Source organism: Equus caballus, chromosome 9, assembly GCF_041296265.1.
Source record: "Equus caballus isolate H_3958 breed thoroughbred chromosome 9, TB-T2T, whole genome shotgun sequence".
Classification (NCBI taxonomy): Eukaryota; Metazoa; Chordata; class Mammalia; order Perissodactyla; family Equidae; genus Equus; species Equus caballus.
Genome location: NC_091692.1, coordinates 93,408,166 through 93,428,247, shown reverse-complemented (window position 1 = coordinate 93,428,247; position 20,082 = coordinate 93,408,166). Strand labels below are relative to the sequence as shown.

The following is a 20,082-nucleotide window of genomic DNA, read 5'->3' as shown; positions in this document are numbered from 1 at the left end:
TGGATAGATGATGGATGGATGGATGGATGGATAAAAGGATGGATAGATAGATAGATGGATTGATGATGGATGGATTCACAGATAGTGGATAGGTAGATGGATAGATGATGGGGTGGATGGGTAGATGGATAGATGGATAGGCAGCTTTTTGAGTTGCCTGTTGCATAGTTTTTATTAAGAACATTTGAGCATTAATTATAGCATAAGATAAAGTATAGAGCCTCTGGAGCCAAAATGCCTGGATTAGAATCCAAGCTGTGTGCCCTTGAGGAGATCACTTAACCTCTCTGTGCCTCAGCATTTTACCTGAGGGATGAAGATAGTGCCTCCCTCAGGGGTTACAGTGAGGACTCATTGACATGATTATGTGAAGTTGTGCCTGGTGCATGGAAAACCCTCAACAGTTGCTGGTTGTTACCATTTTTCTATTGGTAACTTGGGCCAGTGATGGCCATCCCACTTGACTGTGGGGCAGGAACCAGGCTAGGTCTGTATACCCTCAATCACAAGGACCTATGGGGGGGGTGTCCTGAATTTACAACTGAGGAACAGATCCAGGGAAGGGAAATGACACCCCAAAATCACCAAGATAGAATTGACAAGCTGAAACGGAGGAAACAAACAAATTTGAAAATCAGAGCTTTGTACCCTATCCTCCTTCTCTGTAATTTTTCCTCTAGATCCAAGGATGCCCCTTTCCCTCTCCTTCCCCCTGGTGGACCCCATCTGATCCTCAAGGTTTATAAGCTGTGAAAATGAGGGGGAAATATGGGGGACTAGGCTGGCCGTCCTGTTACAGGGAAGGCGGGGCCAGCATGCGGCCGCCTCGTCCCATCAATCAGATGTGCCCTCTCACCCACCTTCCCCTGCTCCTCTGCATCCTCCCCCACCTCTGACCACCGCATCTGGACTTTAACACCCAAGTCTCAGATTGGCTTTTATTCATGGTGTGGTTCTATCCAGGGCGATCCTAAGCTGCTCGTAGTGAAGACTTTCAAATAGCAGAAGTGTCCTGGGGGCCGTCCAGGTGGCGTAGTGGTTAACTGTGCACACTCTGCTTCTGTGGCGTGGGGTTCGCCAGTTTGGATCCCGGGCACAAACCTACACACCGGTCATCGAGCCGTGCTGTGGCAGCACCCCACATAGAAGAACTAGAAGGACTTACCACTAGGATATACAACTATGTACTGGGGCTTTGGGGAGAAAAAAAAGAGAAGCATTTGCAAAATATGAAAAAGAAAATGAGCTTAAAAAATAAAAAAGTGTCCCCATAACTTCTTGATAGTTAGGAGAGGTTGGAACGGGGAAAAGGATGGGTGAATTACGACCTCCCTGTCAGTAGGCACAGCTGCTGGGGTGAGGAGAGCATCCTTTTGGGTGTCACACAAAGCTGGGATTCAGTCTGGCTTTGCCATTTATTAACTTCATGAAGCTATAACTTCCTTGAGCCTCAGTGTCCCCATTTGTAACATGCAATAATTATTAATTGCCATGAAGAGTTTTCGTAAGCAGGCATAAAGTCATTTATAACAAAAATGTCTACATAATTTCTCATCCGGACCAGAACACTTCTGAGAATAAACAGGGGCACCTGAATAATTGCTTCAGAGACGACACCTGTGCAGCCTGCACTGTCTCAGGGAAACCAAGAACATAATAGGCTGGAGTACATGGTGTTGATTTGTTTGGACTGAAATGGACCAAAATGGCTGAGGAAAGAGTTGGCAGGGTGGTCAGAGACTGGCTTGTGGAAACATAAACTGTGAAACCCAGGCAGCCAAGAATGAGAAGATCCTTAAAATGTTGTCCTCAAATTCTTCTTTTCTTCTTTACTCACAGGGCAAAACAGGAGAGGCGGGTCTGCCAGGACCTGAGGGAGCCCGAGGTCCCCCCGTAAGTGCTGGTGTGTGTGTGTGTCTGCGTGTTGTTCATAGCAGAATAAAGCCGTCAGCCACATGGCTGTGACACGGTGGGTAGGGTGCCCTGGGACTGCCCCACCGTGGATTCCAAAAGCACCTCTCCTCCGAGACAACGGTGCTTCTCCGTGATAAATTCAGTTCTTTCACGTGCCATGGCTGTAAAATTTACTTTCAAAATTGCAGCCATCATTGTTCTAAGTTTTCTTTGTTCTATTTATTATAATTTTAATTACAATTTAATTATAATTTTAATTGGCTTTCTTTGGATGATAGAACCTAAAAATGAGTCTTAATTTTAGTTTTGAACACTTTCCACACTAAAGGACTTTTTTCCCAATTATAAAAGTAACCCGTTCTCATTGCATAGCAATAACAAATTATGATGGTAATAATAAGAGAAAGAATAAGAAAAATAATGTGATAGAGAAGAAAATAGTTACTTATAATTCTGCAACACAGAGGTAAAACACTGTTAACATTCTAGTGTATTTTTTCCAGTCATTTTTCTCTATATATGAATTCTGACATTTATATATCAAAATCTATATCTAGCTGTCAAGCTATTATACATATAAACATACACAGACACTTTTTCTATAAAAATGAACTCAATCTATGTATTTTGGGGTTGTTGGTGCTTTGTTTTTTTGCTAAATTCTTTGCTCTTTTATAATTTCAAAATTCTTTACACAATTCCTTAAATTTGTTTCTGAAGAATATATGTTTTTAATGAAAACCTTAAAATCCAATTATCAGGCAAGAAGTAGGAGACAAAAATGCTAGTTCTCTTTCCTTAATGTGTTTTCCTGTAAAAAAATCAATAACTCACCTGGCTAGTATCCAATAAAGAGGAAATAAAACCCCAAAAAATCAATGTTCCTTTTCCTAAATCTCCTTGCTTTTCACCTGACTGCAGCAGGAGAAGAAACTTAAAAATGGGAATACTACCTCTTGTGGGGGATTAAAACACAGAATTACTGATTGGTTTTATTTAAGATGGTTCCTGTTTTATTGGAGGAAGAGTGACTGCCTTTCGGCCTAGGAGACCCTTTTGCTGGGACCCATGTTGGGGCATGACCCATCTCTGGATTAAAAGTTGTAAAGAATCCTACCCCAGTGTGAGGGCAGAGATTAGAGACCCAGGCAGATGAGAGAAGACTCTGGTTGACATGGCATGAGTCAGAGTGGCATGCACTTTGAGATAGACAAACCTGGGTTCAGCCTTTACTTTGTCATGTATTAACTTTGTGACCTTGGTCGGGAGATCTTACTGAACCTTTGTTTCTTTTTCTATGAAATGGGGATCAGAATAGCTCCCACATCAGTAGGGTTGTGGTGAGTACTAAAGGAGAAGACTCAACACACAAAATTCCCTGCCAATTGCCTGGCACATTGTGCATGCCTCCCTTGGTTGGTGCTTTCGCCCATTATTATGTGGGAGGAGAGCACCCAGGGTCTCTGCCTCTGAGCTGGCTGTATTTAGAATTCTGATGCCTTTGAGGAAGTTGCTGGAACCCAGGCAGACCCTGCCCCTCTCCAGGGAAAGGCAACTGGGCTGGTTTGAGCAGCAGAGAGCACCGTTTATCTCTCATTGAATCCTTAACGCAACCCTGCCGAAGTAGGTTCTACCCTCATTTTACAGATGTGGAAACTGAGTCCCAGGGAAGAGATGTAAAGTGCCCAGGATCCCACAGCTGGAACAGGGGAGCCGTGGTTCCATTTAAGACCTGACTCCCAAGTCAGCCCTGCCCCATGGAACCTAATGGCATAGGAAGCCTCTCCCCGTAGATTAATCCCACAAGGCTATGCCAGGCGGGCATTTGTATTATCCTCATTGTAGAGATGATGATGTTAGGACACCAAGGGATAAGACGAATTTTCCAAGGTTACAGCAGTTGACTCTAGGATCAAATCTGAGATGACTTCATCCTCTCCTCCTCCTTTTCCTCATTGGTCACTGACACTTCCTGACAGCTCACCAGGTGACAAGGCTGTGTCTGGTTGTAGTATCTCATCCATTCCCACCACAACCTAATAGGGCAGGGACCGTTTCCCCAGTTACAGATGAAGACCCTTAGGCACAGAGGGGAGACATGAAATGCACAGTCACTCAGCTCAGGGATTAGCAGGGACCTGAAACTCACCTGGCCAGGCTCCTGACCCCCTTCCTCCCCTGCCTCTCCCAGAGTGCGGGAGCCTCACCTTCTACCGTACCACCTTGCTGCTCAGGAAGTCCCTCAGAGCCTCCCTCCTAGAGGCCAAGGAAGGTCACACATTCTTACATTCTTATCACCCCATTGGGAGAAGCAGGTAGAGAACACATTTCCAGAGCATCAACTACAGCCACCACACCAGAGTGGCTGCTAGGCTGTAGCTTTCTTCAAATGGCCAGGCTGCAGGACAGTCTTCTCCCCAGGAGGGTCTTCATTTGCTTCTTGAAACCAGGAGATAAAATCAGGAGACAAGGTCAGAGAAGAGCCTGGTGGAGTCAGCCAGGGGACATTCAGCCTTGGCCCTATTTGGCCATAAAGGGCTGCCTCCTTGAGTTGGTGTGACAGTGGAGAGGAGTGCTTTGCAGTCAGACAGACGTGAATTTGAATCATGGCCCCACCACTTGCTATCGTGTGGTAGATAGGCCTGAGCTGGAGGTTTCTTATCTATAAAATGGGGAAAATAAAGCCTATCTTACAAGACTTCTTACACTGAAATGAGGGCACATATGACGGATGTAGGATGTAGCACAGCGTGTGGTCGGGGCTCCATAGACAGGAATTTCCTCTCTTCTCTCCTACTCCATTGTTGCTGCTCCGCCTTCCCTTCCTGCCCTCAGTGAGTGAGGAGTAGGACAGGACCTCATGCAGGGCCCTCCTAACTACTCATGAGCAGGGAATGCTCGCCCATGCTGCACTGGCCCCTGTCTGCGGGGGTCTGTGTTAGACAATTGAGATTAGATTCTAGACCCCATCCAAGGTTCTCCCCAGAATCTCTGACCTGTGTGCACAGGCATCAGCCCCAGTCCACATTCGTTGCTTTGTGGCAGCCACTGTGGGGACCAGCTGTCCAAGGGCTCATCTAGCAGGGGACTCAGAATAGTACTCTGGCAATGATACAAGGAGAGGATGCAAAATGACAAAGGCACTAGGAGGGTCTTGAAGAGTGACAATGGGAGGAGTGATAGAGATGGTGGCTTCTGGGATGGGAGGCTGGTAGATAGGAAGATTATAGGAAGGCCTATAACCAGAGGAATGCATCCAATGGGCAAGGGGCATGCCAAGGAGACAGAACAGCATGCACAAGGGTCTGGAAGGGTGGAAGTGTGGGGCCAGTTATGGGAACCACAAATGGAGCAGTGTGTGCAGCTTGGAGAGGACATTGAGACCTGGGCCATGGTACACTGATGGTGGCAAGGTAGGCAGGGGCTGCTCAGGTGGAGTCTGCCTCCTGTGAATGCCCTGGGTCTCAGCAGGCAGGGAAAGTCCCCTGATACTTGGGTTGGAGAGATGCTCTTCCAAATGGTCAGGGGCAGAACCCGGGGACAGACCATGGAGAACAGTGGAAAATAGGATCTAGGCAGGCCTGCCTGGGTCCAAATTGAATGACTTTCTAACTCTGGGACTTTGGGTGGGTATTTTATTTCTCTGAGCCTCAGCTTCCTCATGTATGAAATGGGGATTATTATACAATTGGGCTGGGCTGTTAGAAAGGATAGCGTCAGCTCTGCTAACAGCTTCCTCTTCACTCATAGGGCTTGAGCCTCTATAGGGGAGCTTCAGGTAACATATCTCCAAGCTGCGGTTCTGCACAGGGAGAGCCCAACACTATGGCCCAGGATGAGGTTGTGGGGCTGGCTCTACTCACAGGTGTTGGATGGGACCAGCCATGACTATAGGAACAAGGAAGGCACCCCAGGACCTAACTCAGGGTGAAGGCAGTGTCTACAAGGGGAGCACTGGCCCCAGAAGGTACAAACCAGCTGGTGCGAGATCAGGAAGGAGAGGAAGAGGGAGTTCAGGAGACATGTGGAGTGAAGCCCCAACACTCTAGGACATTTGTGGGACAAGCTCCTGCTGCAGAGTGAGCCAGGAAGAAGGGCCTCCTTACCCAATCACGAGGCATCGGGGCCTGGCCCACACATGGAACAGGGCAGGGCCCATCACATTTCAGCAGGTCTTGAGTGAAGGGAGTTGGATGAGCCACAGCGAGAAGGGTCAGGATTCGGCTGGACCATCACACCAGGTGCTGCCCTTTCTCCTCTTCTCAGCCTGCTCTTCAGTGGAATAACTTCATCCTCTTTCTTCTAGGGCTTCAAGGGACATACAGGCGATTCTGGTGCACCTGGTCCCCGGGTAAGTGGACATCTCTTCATGGAGGTCATCCCAGATGGCCTGAGCTGGGACTTAGAGCCAGAGGGCTCCAGGCCGTGCCAACCAGCTCACTACCTTGTCACCCGAGAGAAGATGTGGGTGTAATTGGAAGCATCACCTCCCAATCTTGGTCTAGATTTTCTGAACATTTCTTCTGGGCACCAGACACTGATGCACAACCCATTTGACCAAGTCAGGCTGGAGTCGAGTGTCGTCCCTGTGGGCTGTGCTTCGCACAGCCTGTGTAGCTGAGGCCTAGAGGGTGTGGGTGATTTTCCCAAAGTCTCAGAGCCAATGTGTGGATAGCATCGGTTCATCCCAGATGCCCGTTTTCTTGTCCTTTACCTTCTTCCCTCTCTTCCCAATGCCCTCAAAGAAAGGGACCCCAGGGGTCCACTGGTTAGACCCCCTGCCATGCTCTATGTAACAGAGAGAAAGCTGAGGTGTGAAGGGGTCATGTGGGTCAGCAGGTGAGGAGGCAGAAGGCCAGGCGGGCCGGCCTGCCCCTTTAGCTGGTGTTCCCCTGCAGCACAGAGCACAGCGTGACTCAGGCACTGCAGACCTCAATGCCAAGCCAGGACCCTGCCTGAAAGGGGGTCTTGCCCTAGAGTGGGGTGCCTTCTGGTGGGCCATCCCCCTGGGTCATTCCCTCCCAGATGCTCAGAGACACTGCTATTGAGGCAGCTGGCATTCTGCGTCTTTCTCCCTAACAGCAGGCCTTTTGTTTCTGCTTCCCCTTTCTAGGGAGAGCCTGGTGCCATGGGGCCCCCTGGCCAGGAAGGGTTACCAGGAAAAGATGTAAGTGTGCATGTCCTGTGGGGTCTGGCTGGGCCTGCAGGAGGGGCTGTAGAGAAAGTGTAAGGTGTGCTTCCCTGGAGGACCAAGAGACACCCAGAATTGGGCCAGGGAGGTGGGGCCACTGCGGAGACACTCGTAGGCGGATTCTCGGAATCCATCAGTGATGTCTCACCTGCTTGAGACACCACGAGCTGCGTGAGTCCTCCTTGGATCCTGAGGAGGCTCTGGGATCTGGGCTTCCAGCTTAATGGGTTGGTACCTGGGCCATATGGTTTATAAGGAGGCTTTGCTGAATCAGTCGTGATTTATCTGGTGGTATCAATGATGAACCTGTTGGGTCCAGACTTAGATGGTTTAAGCAGCATTTCAGAGTCTCTCCCAGATTATTTCTCCATCTCCAGTGTTCTACAGTCTCATGAACCCATCACAGCTACCACTACCTCGTGCTGTGTGGCACTTTGTACTGCTCACCTGCACTCATTTATTTTGGTCTTGGGAACAAGGCAGGACAAGTCATCTTTTATACTAGTCATACAGATAGAAAACCTGAGACCTAGAGAGGTCAAGACACTTACTCGTGGTTGCACTGAGAGTCAGAGGCAGGAAGAGGCAGCCTGGCTTCTGGATCTGCCAACTTCACATGCCCACAGAGGGCCGGCCGTTGCACATGGCATCCTGCAGGGCAGTCTGATATGTGTCGATGCGGCTTGGCTGCCTGGGAGTGGGTGCTTGGTCAGAAGCATGGGCACAGGGTCCTGAGGTCCAAGGAAGCCACATGCTCACCTCTTTGCATCCTGCAGGACCTGCCTTTAACCACTGGTGAAGTGTACTCCACCCCAGGATCTGAGGCACTAAAATCATGTTGTGTTCTAGGCTGATCTGATGTCCTGAGTTGGTGGACCTGGAAAGGATCTTAGAAGAAATCCAATCTAGTTCACATATTTTTCCTTAGCAGCAGAATCTGTTTTACAAAATCAGTCTGACATGTGGAGCCCTGTGCATGCAGTGAGGAACGGCTGCATTGACCCAGCACAGGGCCTCTCTCCAGCCCCACCCCCAAAGGTGCCCGGAACACCCTAACGGGCAGTTTGAAAATCCTGGTCTACCCATCCCTCCCATTTCACTTGAACTGCAGAGGGTATGCAAGGAGCTCCCCAAGCAGGAATGTGGCTGAGTTCAGCTTGCCCAGCAGGTCAGAGTGCAGCTGGGACGGGAGCCCAGGATGCCAGGCTGTGGGGCAATGCTTTCTTCCCTTCTTCTCAGCTATCTGACTCTTCCAACTTGAAAGCCCCATTTTCTGGAGAATTTTACAGTCTACTTTGTGCAGGAGCATGGCCAAGCTTCTGTATTTTCCATTCACAACGTGGAAAGAATTATTCCCATGTCCTAGGGTGCTTGAAAGGCCGTCTGAGGCCATGGTAGTGAATCGCCACTGCTTCACAAACTGGAAGGTGCTGTACACATGGGCGGTGAGTTCCTTACGGTGGTAACGGAGGCAAGAACGGGACTCAGGTGACTGTCGAGCGAATCAGGAACAGAACTCCAGGAAAGTATCTCTTCCCTGGTTGCTTCCCTTATTCAGGATGGAGCTACCTGAAATCCCTTGTGGGACCAGGTAGAAAATGTCTAAGCAAGTAAATACGTAAGTGCACAAATGAAGGTGTGTTTACTCATCTACGTGAAATGGGTTTGTCTATATTTGGAATAACTGGCCATCGATGATGATGAAATGTGCTGGACACAGTTTGTTGGTTGTCTTGGTGACTTGAGGAAGTTTGGTCCACATTTGAAACGGTGCCTCCATCATCTTCTTGCAGCGACTCTGTGATAATGTGACCTCTCTCTGTTCCAGGGTGACATTGGACCCACAGGGCCACAGGGTCCCCAAGGATTGAGGGGCCTACCGGTGAGTTTTGCATTGAGAGTAACCTGCTCTTTGTTTCGGCAGGGCTTGCTACCATGTAATGTTTGGTTGGCTCAACCTGGTGTGGCCTTATGTGTTGTTGAAAATGGCAATTTGTCTCAGCAGCTGGTAAACAGCCACTGCACTAAGCCCCTCTAGCGCCCCATCAGACATGCTCCAGGCTCTTTTCTGGGACCACCTACGTACAACATGGAAAATTAGAAGGTGCTCCCTCATATGGCCATTCTAATATTCAGTTCATGCTCTGTGTGTTAGTTTGCTTGGGCTGTTGTGGCAAAGAACCACAAACTAAGTGGCTTAAACAACAGAAATTTATTGTCTCACCATTCTGGAAGCTGGAAGTCCAAGATCAAGGCAGGGTTGGTCATTCTGAGGGCTGTGAGGGAGAATCTGTCCCACGCTTCTCTCTTAGCTTCTGGTGGTTCACCAGCAATCTCTGACATTTTCTGGCTTGTCGAAACATCACCCCAATCTCTGCCTTCAACTTCACATGGCGTTCCCCTGTGGGCATGTCTCTGTATCCAAATGTCCCCTTTTTATAACGACATGGTCATATTGGATTAGGGGCCCACTCTACTTCAGTGTGACCTCATCTTAACTAATTACGTCTGCATTAACAGTGCCCTATTTCCAAGTAAGGTCACAGTCTGAGATCCTGGGGATTAGGAATTCAACATATGAATTTTGGGGGGGAGACCACAATTCAACTCATAACACTCCATATGGTTGATAAACATTTTGAGTATTATCCCCGCCTCTTCCTGCACCTAGGCAAATCCTTCTCTTATCTAAGAGCAGCCTGGGAGAGTATGGAGAGGGAGGCAGAAAATAGCTCCTTACGTGCCTCGTGCTGTGCAGAGAGGAACACGTGTCTTCTCCCATTTAAGCCAGGGGCCCTCTCACAGAGGCTGCTGTCATGCCCGTGCCTGTGTACATTAGTATGAATGTGATCCATGCCAAAGGTAAAAGGAATCCTGCAGAATGGAATGTTACAAAATAAATAGAAAATTCCCCCTTCGTCCTCCATCCCCCACTCCAGAAGGAGCCACTGTTAATAGCATTTCATATATCTTTTAAAATATTTTCAATGCACTTACCAGTATGTAGATAGAATACGTTTGTTACACAGCAGTTTATCTTTGTGGCTTGCTTATTTTGTATAGCTTGTGTATGGGCGTATATTTTGAATGAGTAATGGAATAGATGAATGAGTGAATAAACCTCTAAGATAGATACATGGGCTTCCTAGATCTCGGTTACGTAGCTGGTAAGAGCTATAGGTGGGATCTAAACCCAGGGCTTTCTGACAACAAATCTGATGTTGTCCGCCTATCATGGCTATGGCTGTGTGCTTTGTCTTCAGGATCCTGCAGAAGGAAGGTGGGGCAGGTCGTGTGCATTTGAATGCCACATCTTTTCCTAACTCACTGGGTAGAGCCTCATTCTCCCCTGATCGGACCACAATGACTCAAATCCAGCCTTCCATCCTAAGTCGGCAGCCTGTGGCGTGCGGGGAGTCCAGACACCTTCCATGCACACATTTGAGGATCCCCAGCTGGTGTGAAGACAGCTTTCAGATCAGGATGTGGGCCTGTGCCATGCGGAGCATTCTGGCTCTGGGGCAGGTGTCCCAGCTCTGTAGGAATGGGTGTAAAGTGCACTGTAGGGCTGCCCACAGGGCAACATCCATGCTCAGGACAGGGCATTTGTACCCTTCAGATTTCTCTGTCTCCCCTGGCTTCATATTTTCCACTCTACAGCAGCAGCTCATTTTCTGACCACACCCATCTCTTCCTTTTAGAATGTGATGTTTGTTCATTCAACAGGCATGCATTGGGTTGAGCTGAGAGCAAGGAGCTGAATCAGGCACTCTGCATCTATTCTCCCACTGAATGGAGTGGACCTGCACACTCCCTGAGGGTATCACCACCATCCCTATAGGCCTGGATGAGGATACTGACTCCAACTGGGCCCCTCACCAGTGACACTTAGCCCCATGGGCCAGTTCCAAAGCCCAGGCTTGCATTCCCAACAGGTGCCAACTGGTTCTTGAGGTGCCAAAAATCCTTACTCTTCATGTGTCAAACACAGATACGCACACAGAACGGCAGCAGATATAGAGTACTCTTGTGGTATTAAAATTTCATATGGGGCAATTAGACAGAAGAGGTCTGAATAGGCACCTGGACAGGGGGTATAATGACAGAAAAGTGGAGAAGCAGTGCTCTGGAGGCCCCAGGCATGGAGTGGCACCTGAGTGGGGCCCCTTCTGGCCCCTCATTGGCTTCCACATCTGAGCTCTGGAGCTGAGCCATGTGGGCTCCATTCCTGGCTCTCCTCCAGCTCGTCTTGTGGACTGGGTGAGTTTCTCCATTTCTCTCGGGCCTTGGTTTCCTCATCTGTAAAATGGGGAGAAATTGTAAGAATCCAGCAAGTTAACCTGGTGAAGTGATAGAACAGTACCCAGCACTCAGAAGGAGCCCAGTAGTGAGCATCCTTGGGCCCCGTGCTGGTCTCGTTCCCGGAGGAAGAGAATGTCTTTGCTCTGTTTCCCTCCAAGAGGGCACTCAGTAAATCCTTGATGAATGCAGATGCATTCAAGTTACACAAGAGGGAAAGGGAAGGAGATTTTGGGAACAGTGAGGGCTCCAGGATGCGGGCAGCAGGCCTGGGTGAGGCTGCGAAATGCCTCACGTGCCACACGCAGCAGGCAGGGCTTGGCCCCAAAGGCCCGAGGTCCCCGAAGGCAGTTTTGTGGTTTTCTACTTTGTCCCCATCAATTCTGAGATGCAGCATCAGGAACTTGTAACCAACAATACACTGCTAAAGTTCACCAGATGCTTATTTTCTTGAACACGTTAGAGCGGTTCCAGGTTATTTCTCTGAGAACCTCACCCTCCTCAGTCGGAACTGAGGTGCTTTCCCGAGTGAAGAGAAGGTCCCAGCAACCTCCGCAGGTTCACATGACCTTGAACCCGACACAGGACATATATGAGGTGCTTCCAGGAAATATCGGCAGAGTCCAGTCCGAGGGACTGCGCTGGCATTGGCATAATCCACACACTGAGTTCTCCCCAAATCGTGTGAGGCACGTGCTGTTGTGTCCTAGTTCACAGATGAGAAGTGGAGGCACAAAGAGGTTAAGTAACTTGCCCAAGCTCACACAGCGAGTAAGTGACAGAGCCAGGATTTGGACTCAAGCAGTCTGGTTCAAGAGTCTGCAGCTTAAGCACTTCCCTGGGCCTGTGTGTGCTAAATTTCCTTCTCAGAACAATCCCCCTTGGTGGGAGAGGGGCTTGGAGCAGGGATTTGGAGCTCAGAGCCATGGGGGCGGGGAGTGTGGCCTTCATTCCTGAGAGTCACAGAGACCAAGGGGTTCCATGAAGACAAGGGGGACGGAGGAGTGGCTAGAAGCCCAGGTGGGGGCCAGGTCCCAGCCCCAATCAGCCTCCAGCACCCTGACAGGTGACAGGTGGCCACCCAGAGCCCCCCCTCCTTCTGTGCACATCCGCCTGTGTTGGCACCGTGTGCTAATGTGTCTTGGCCCTTATCCTCCCTGAAAACAGAGAGGACCAGAGGGAGAAGGAGGAGAGATATAATTACCATAGGGATGAGCCAAGGTGCATATTTTTAGAGGGACACAGATGGGTTAGTGGGTGGGTGGAGGGAGGTACAGGGAGGAGCCATGGTGCAGCCTTCCCTGGAAGGGAGGAGCTGGGAGCAGTCGGATACCAGCTGGCTCCTTGGTATCAACGCTTGCAGGCTCGGAGATCCTGTGCAGGTCCTGTGCTTGCTCTGTGCCTCAGTTTCCTCATCTGTAACATGGGGATAAAGACATCTACCCTACATGATTCCTGGCAGGATCCATTGAGGTGAGGCACATGAGTCACCCATGACCACACATGCACTTTTGAGGCACAAGGTAGAAGCCCTATTTGTGATCACTAACCAACAAGCCACAGCTTTAATGAGGGTGGGCTAGCATGAGATGGGGTCAGTGCCACCTGGGTTCAAACCTCAGCTCCTCTACTTCTGTCCCAGGCAGCTTGCTTAGCATTTCTGTGCCTCAGCTTCCCCATTTGTAAAATGGTGGTGTTTATGTCTGCTGTGAGCAATAAGTGAGTTAATGCATATGAAACCTGGCATGTAGGAAGTGCCTGGGCAGTATTAGCTTCTTCTTACTGTCATGTGTGTCCACAAAGTTGGCGTATTTGTGAATGCATGCTTCACAGATTATAGGGCATTAGCATCTTTTGGTTAAAGATCAATGGAGAGTGGTTTCCTATGATGTTCTTGGTTCATTCATCTAGCACAGAGCCTCCCCTCTATCTGGCATTGTGCTCGATGCTGGGCATATAGAGAGAAGCTAGGCACAGACTATCCTTTGGGTTACTCCTGGTGGGGAAGAGAGCCAGGTAAAGACACAGCCAGTGGCAGAAAGTCCTGAGAGGGAGGAAAGTGGTGGGCAGAGGAAGTGACCAACTCAGCCTGGTGGAGTTGAGCTGGGAATTTTAGGCTTACTAGGAATTTGTTTGATTCTCAAAGATGGTAGCTAGGTGAATTGTTGAACTTTCTGATTTTCTGTGCCAGCAGGGATCTTATTGGTTAAATGTGTTTATCAAAATTACGAATGTGCACAAAATATTCATCAAGTTAGAGAGTGTTGGAATTGTGAGGGTCAGTCCTGGATCCTGGAGTGAATAGACCTTCCATTTAGTAGCCGCATGACTCCGTGCAAGCTACTTTTCCTCCATCTCAGTATCCTCATCTATTCAATATAATGATGCCCCTAGTGGAAGAGTAACATGAGATCAGCACAAGGACACATTCTCGGCTGAGAACAGCGCTGCAGTGACGTGAGCACTTTTGTGTTGGATGGTTTGTTTGTTCTCTAAGATGGTGTCTGAGTGGAAGGATGAATGGATGAATGAATGAATGTGGTCTTGATTGTTTACTGTGCCTGTGCTGTGGGCAGCAATCATCTGGCTAGGCTTTTTCATAGACGTGGACTAATTTAATTTCACAACAGTATTATGAATTAAATATTATGAGCTTCTTTTACAAGTTGCAAAACCTCTTTTGAGTAATGAAGTGGTTTACTGAGAGCCGTACTGATCCAAGTAACAGTCCTAGATGTGAATCAAGTTCTCCACGTCTGGCAATCTCTCTGTTCCACCATCCTGCTCTGTGACACTCTGGCAGAGAGTCCTGGCAGAATTGTTACTTGTGTTTCTTCCACCAGGGTAAGAATGGATCACCTGGATCTCCAGGGGACCCTGGAACCCCAGGAAGCCCAGTGAGTACTCTTCCACAGCTGCAGGGTGCAATCAGGCAAGATTTGAAAGGGGATTTGGCTCATATCACAAGTTGTCTGATCTCCAGCCCTCAAGGCACTGGTGGGAAAATATGGGGTTTGAATGGTAGAAATTGCCTGGAGGCAAGAGGATCCAGGAAAGACTTTTCTTCCGGAGTTTGAAATACATATGATCACGTACTTGGCTCTCTTGTCCACAACGATAGGCACCCAAAGGGACAAAACTATTAAAGACCAAAAAAATATATATAATAAGGTTGCATGGTAGTTGCTTGATATTTTTAGAGGGTGGAAGGACAGGGTCAGGCCCACCAACTTTTCCCATCTCAGATGATAGGGTAACTGTGCAACATGGGAAATGGGTATAGTACAGATTTATCTGAGAGGGTCCTACTGCAGGTTGAGAGGTGGGGGATGGGGAGAGTGAGAAGGAAGAATGGATAGGTAGTAGAAAGAGGGAGCCATGAGTAGTCAGTAAAGTCATGGGCACTGGATAGAGGATTCAGGATTTGGGTTTCAGGTCTGCTAAATGGGGAGATGAGGTGGGGAAGATGGGTCTCTGATGGATTCTAGGGTTGGGTAGGTCAAAGCCTGTCCACTAGTCTCCTCCCACCTGAGCCTTCTTGTATCTTTATTTGGTAAAGTTGGCAGCCCCATTGAGAAGACCACCCTCATGTGTGATAGTCAAGCAACAATTGCAGTAGGCAATGGCAGACTAGTCCGGCCAACTAACTGTTGTCACTGTGGAAGTTAGGGTGACTAGCCCATCCTGGTTTGCCAGGAATCTTCCTGGTTTCAGCACTGAAAATCCTAGATCCTGGGAAACCCATCATTCCCAGGCAAACTGAGCATTTGGTGATCCTAGTGGAGACCCATCTTCCTGTTGGGCCAGGGCCAGCTGTGCCAAAGGAGTCTAGCTCCTTAGCTAATGTAATGAGTTCCTTGGGAGCCATGGTATGAGGCTTGTCACTGCTGGGGAGACCGAGCAGATGGGATGGGATTGGGTCATGTGGCTGGATTCACTCCCCATGCAGAGCTGGTCCCAGAAGAGCTGAACCACATATGGTGGCATCCCAGAAAGGTTGGAGCTGAAAGATTCCCCAAGGCTTTTTTCAAAAAAGTGATCCTACCAAACCATGAGCCCCAGTGTCCTATTGGGAAGAAGTCTGCTGCTTTACTGGAGGGCTAATTGAGGGGCACACACACCGGGGTGTTTTTTATCTGTCCCATTTTGTTTCTGTTGCTTTGAATGGAAAGGCCATCAATGGTTTACAGGGAGATTCTCGTCTTGCTCTCCAACTCCATGACAGCGCTATCAGGATTCAGAATACCCTGAGTCTCTCCCTATCCTCTTCCCCTCCATTACAGGAAAGAGGTATTCTATTTTGTTGATGTCTCAGGCCTTCAGAGTACAGAAGGGTTATGAGGTTTCTGAATCTTCTTGAGGTGGCACTTGACCTTGAAGAATTAATTCCTTGTTTTCTCTCTGCAGGGCCAGAAAGGAAACAAAGGAGAAAATGGCAGCCCAGGGCTCCCTGGCTTCCTGGGTCCCCGTGGTCCTTCGGTAAGCAGACGCTCTGATGGGGGCCAAGATGACTGACTCTAGATGTGAGATTCCCCTTCAGTACATTTCCTGCCGCCTCCTGTGTCCTCAGGTCCATCTGCTCAGATTACAGTGGGCTGGTGTGTGGTCAAAGTTGCATCATGGTTTGGGAGACAGTGGAGTGCACTGGCTACAATGTGAACCAGATGTCACACCTGCGTGGGAGACTCAGCCCCACTGCTTTCTGATCCAGAGGTCTTGGGAAAGTCTTATAACCTCTGTGCCTTAGCTCCTTCATTATTCTAATGGGTATAAAGCAGCACTTTCCTCTGAGAACTAGGTGAGATGATTTATGTAAAGGGACTGGCAATGGTGCCCAGCCCATTGCAGGTGATCAAGAAATATAAAATAATTGAATGATGGCCGTGGTCGGGTATTGGTGGTGATAATGATCCTAAGAACTTCAGGGACCCTTCAAAATCATATTACAGATGAGCAAGTTTGGGTTGTAGGAGCAGAACACGTAGGTGGTTTATTCAAGGTTGCATGGTCAGTCTGTGCTCCAGCTGGCTCTGGAGTCTAGGTCTCCTCACTTGACAGCATGATGCAGAGAAGCTGTAGGGTGATCTTTGCCAGGTTTCTGGGCAGAGGAATGCTGCGGGATTCAGATATTTCCAACCAAGCCCCTTGGTGCATTCTGCATGCTACAGTCCACACCCTGGGCTGCTGACCATTGAATGAGGGTGGTATGTAACATGCGAGAGTAGAAACTTTCCCATGTTCCTGTCCATCCCCCTCCAGTTTAATTCTGACTCCGAGGGTGCCCCACTGCCAGCCCAGCGCAGCCACTCGACATGACCCCTTTCACCCTAACATGGCTCTGTCCACTGATCTTTACTTGATCTTGTTCATTCAGTTGCCCAACTGTTAAAGGCCCCCGCCGCTTCCTCCATCCCATTATTAATAACCTGGCTGCCATGGAGCTACCAGGTACCTACTCTTCTAGACTCATTGCAACAATTATTCCTTTACTCACAGTAATAGCAGATCATTTGTCGGCAAGGTACAGCTACCATTCCTATTTTACTGAGGAAGAAACTGAGGCACAGAGCCAGTAAGTGGAGAAGCCAAGATTTGAACCAGACAGGCTGACTCCAGAGCCCAGAGTTTTACTGGTGTGTTATATCACACACTGTGTGCGTGCTTCTCAGAGAGGCCTTCCTACCACAATTAGATGATTTGTCAAAGTGATATCCCAGAGGCCCTCTTGGGGGAGTCACAGCCATCCCAGAAATGAGGAGCCCAGAACCCATGGCAACCCTTCCCATCCTGGGACTCTTTTTTTGCTTTCCTTTACACAGACTGACCAAGGACCAAAGAACCCTGTTTGGGATGGCGTTGGTTGGCTGAACCATTGATTGTTGTCTTTGCTGGAACATGACTTGAGTAAAAATATCTGCTTTGAAAACAGTCATGTTACTTGCAATATGCTGATGTTGCAGAGTCAACTGATATTTTGTTTGTTGTTTCCTAGGGAGAGCCAGGAGAGAAAGGAGTCCCAGGCAAGGAGGCAAGTATCACGCACTCTTCTCCCCTTGGTGACCCTTTCCTGTGGGAGACACAGGGCCAGCTTCATGGGTGGGCAACATGTGCAATCTCATGGGGCTCTGCGCTTAGCAGGGCTCCTGCACTTACTTCAGTGTTCTGCTGTCACTGCCTTAAAGGCCTTAATCCCTTCTGAACAAGGGTCCACATCTTAATTTTGCATGGGGCCCACAAATCATATAGCCAGTCCAGGGGTACCATCTTGATATATCTTTTTCACTTACCTATCTCTCTGTATCCCATCCATTGACAAAAGCTGACAATGCTGACTCACAGTACCTCCCAGCTCTGTCCAACTCTCCATCTCTACCACTAGGACCCTAATCTGGTCTGTCATCATCTTTCACCTGGATGATTGCAGTGACCTCGTAACCAGTTTCCTTGTGCCCAACCTTGCCCCTCTATAGTCCTTCTCTGCCCAGCAGCCAGATGGGTTCTCATGTTCTGTTTGTAGAACACACGTGAGATCATGTCATTTCCAGTTCAGACCCCAGCTCTGTCCTGCCCTGGCACTCTCAGTGAAGTCCAGATGCTCCGACCCAGCTCACTACCTCTTCTTCTCTAAGCTCTGGTCCCTCTGGCCTTTTAGTTCCTGAAATTTGCCGAGTTCTTTCCCACGGGCTCTCTTTTCACAAAGCCCATACCCTCATTCCCCACCCCTTCCCAAGCCCAGTCCTACTCATCCTGAGGTCTGTGCTGAAATGTTGCCTTTGTCTACTTTCCTTGACCACCCAAATCAAAGAAGATACCCCATTATCCTCTGTCTTATCACCCTGCTCTGTTCTGCCCAAGCCCACGAGCCCAGCACAGAGTAGGTACCAAAAATATTTCATGAGAAATGAGTAAAAGAATGAATGAATGCCGAGAAAGGAATTCTATGGTAATCCGCTTATCCATTTCAAAGTCCACACACTCCCTCTTGAATGAGTAAGCACCATTTTCACTCTGTGACTTTGGGTTACTTTCTTAACTGGGGGAGGGTAGAGGCTGACTTCCGTGAAGCCAGATCAAATGTCTTCATATCTGGGAAGCATTGCCCTCTGCCCCAGCCATGTTTTCCACTCACGGGGCATATTGCTCACTCATTGATCAGTCACTGTTTCCTCCTGCTCACTGGGTTGAGTGGAGGGAAAGACTACCAGATTTCGCTTCTGAGGACTGCTGCCTACACTCTCTGGCTCCCAGTTTCCTATCAGCTAAAGTGCAGCCTCTGAGCAGGTACCCAGGTCTTCCCCAATCGGACCCCACTTTCTCTTTCTAAAGTGAGCTTCTGTGTCCTGCTGCCCTGTGCACACCATGTCCCCGGTTCCCATCAACAAGGCTTGGTCCTCACTTTTCCATCCACCTGGTGGGTCTTTCCCTAGTGCCTCTGCTCTGTTAAATCTTATCTGTCCTTCAAGGTTCTGTGCTTCCTAACACGGAGAATCATGCACTTTCTCCCAGGGCTCCCAAACCAACTTTCGGTACTTCTATTACAGAAATAGACCTGTCTGCCTTGTATAAGAATTTGTCATGCCCACATCGGCCTCTTAGCCAGGCTGTGAGCCCATGAAAACAAGGGCCGTGCCTCATGCCTCCCCTCTGCTGAGGTCACAGAGCCGAGTGTGGCCCCTGCATCAAGTGGATGCCCTGAGTGGAGCTGGGACTGAAATGACAGATTCAGCCCCAGCTCAGAAGGGTTGGAGAGGATTTGCTCTCTTGACTTTCTCCTCTAGAGAATCCTTCTGTCAATGGAGCAGGAGGTGGGACATGAGCCCTCGGCTGATGGATCCCACATTCCAAGCTCTGCAGTTTGTATTTTCTGAACACCTGCTAAGCGCAGAGCAAGGCTGGGGATGAGAGCAGAGTGAGTTGGGAGGTGAATACGCACAGGCCCTACTTTCCAAATGCTTGTGGTCTAAGAGGGAGGCAGACAAGAACCCACTGTCATCTCATCTGGAGAGAAAGGAAGTTGGGTGTCAGCCAGTGGCAAAGTAATACATGTGTGAGGATGAACACTGGCCAGAGGGATTGGCCAAAATTTGCATGGGAGGTGGCAGAGCGGCCGGGGCAAAGAGGAGTAAAGAGACATTCCAGGTGGAGAGGATCCGAGAAGCAGGGACGTGTCCTAGCAGTGGGGACTGCAGGGCTGTGTCCCTGGCCCCAACGTGGCTGCCTTCCAGGAGGGGCTGTGGGAACAGTAGAGGACCCCTACCTAAGTGTTGGGTGGTCTGGGAGGGCTTCCAGGAGGGGAGGCCTGAAGGCCAGGTGGGAGTTGGTGATCCAGACAGAAGGACAGTGTCTTAGTCAGCTCAGCTGCTATAAAATTACACAGACTGAGTAGCTGAGACAACAGACATGTATTTCTCACAGTTCTGGGGCCTGAGAAGTTCAAGATCAAGATGCCTGCAGATTCCCTTCTTTCTTTCTTTAGTTGCCCTAGTGGCAACCTTGTCTTCAGGCCTACCCTCCCTGATCCCATCATGAGGTGACACCCTTATGACCTTATCTAAACCTAATTACCTCCCAAAGACCCCACCTCCCAATACCATCACAATAGGGGCTACGGCTTCAACATATGAATTTCGGGGGACCACAAACACGCAGTCCATAACCAATGGGGGGCCTGCTACAGG

The 20,082-nt window shown here is 49.1% G+C and overlaps 1 protein-coding gene across 2 annotated transcripts in view; it reads left to right on the top strand.

The window, feature by feature from the left end:
- Positions 1 to 20,082, top strand: part of COL22A1 (collagen type XXII alpha 1 chain) — a 293,821-nt gene that overhangs the window by 260,993 nt on the left and 12,746 nt on the right. For both annotated transcript variants that reach the window (XM_005613300.4, XM_014728097.3), the window contains 7 exons: positions 1,840 to 1,893; positions 6,221 to 6,265; positions 7,028 to 7,081; positions 8,934 to 8,987; positions 14,248 to 14,301; positions 15,812 to 15,883; positions 17,397 to 17,432. In XM_005613300.4, the coding sequence (XP_005613357.1) occupies positions 1,840 to 1,893; positions 6,221 to 6,265; positions 7,028 to 7,081; positions 8,934 to 8,987; positions 14,248 to 14,301; positions 15,812 to 15,883; positions 17,397 to 17,432 (369 nt within the window). The remainder of the gene's footprint in view (positions 1 to 1,839; positions 1,894 to 6,220; positions 6,266 to 7,027; positions 7,082 to 8,933; positions 8,988 to 14,247; positions 14,302 to 15,811; positions 15,884 to 17,396; positions 17,433 to 20,082) is intronic.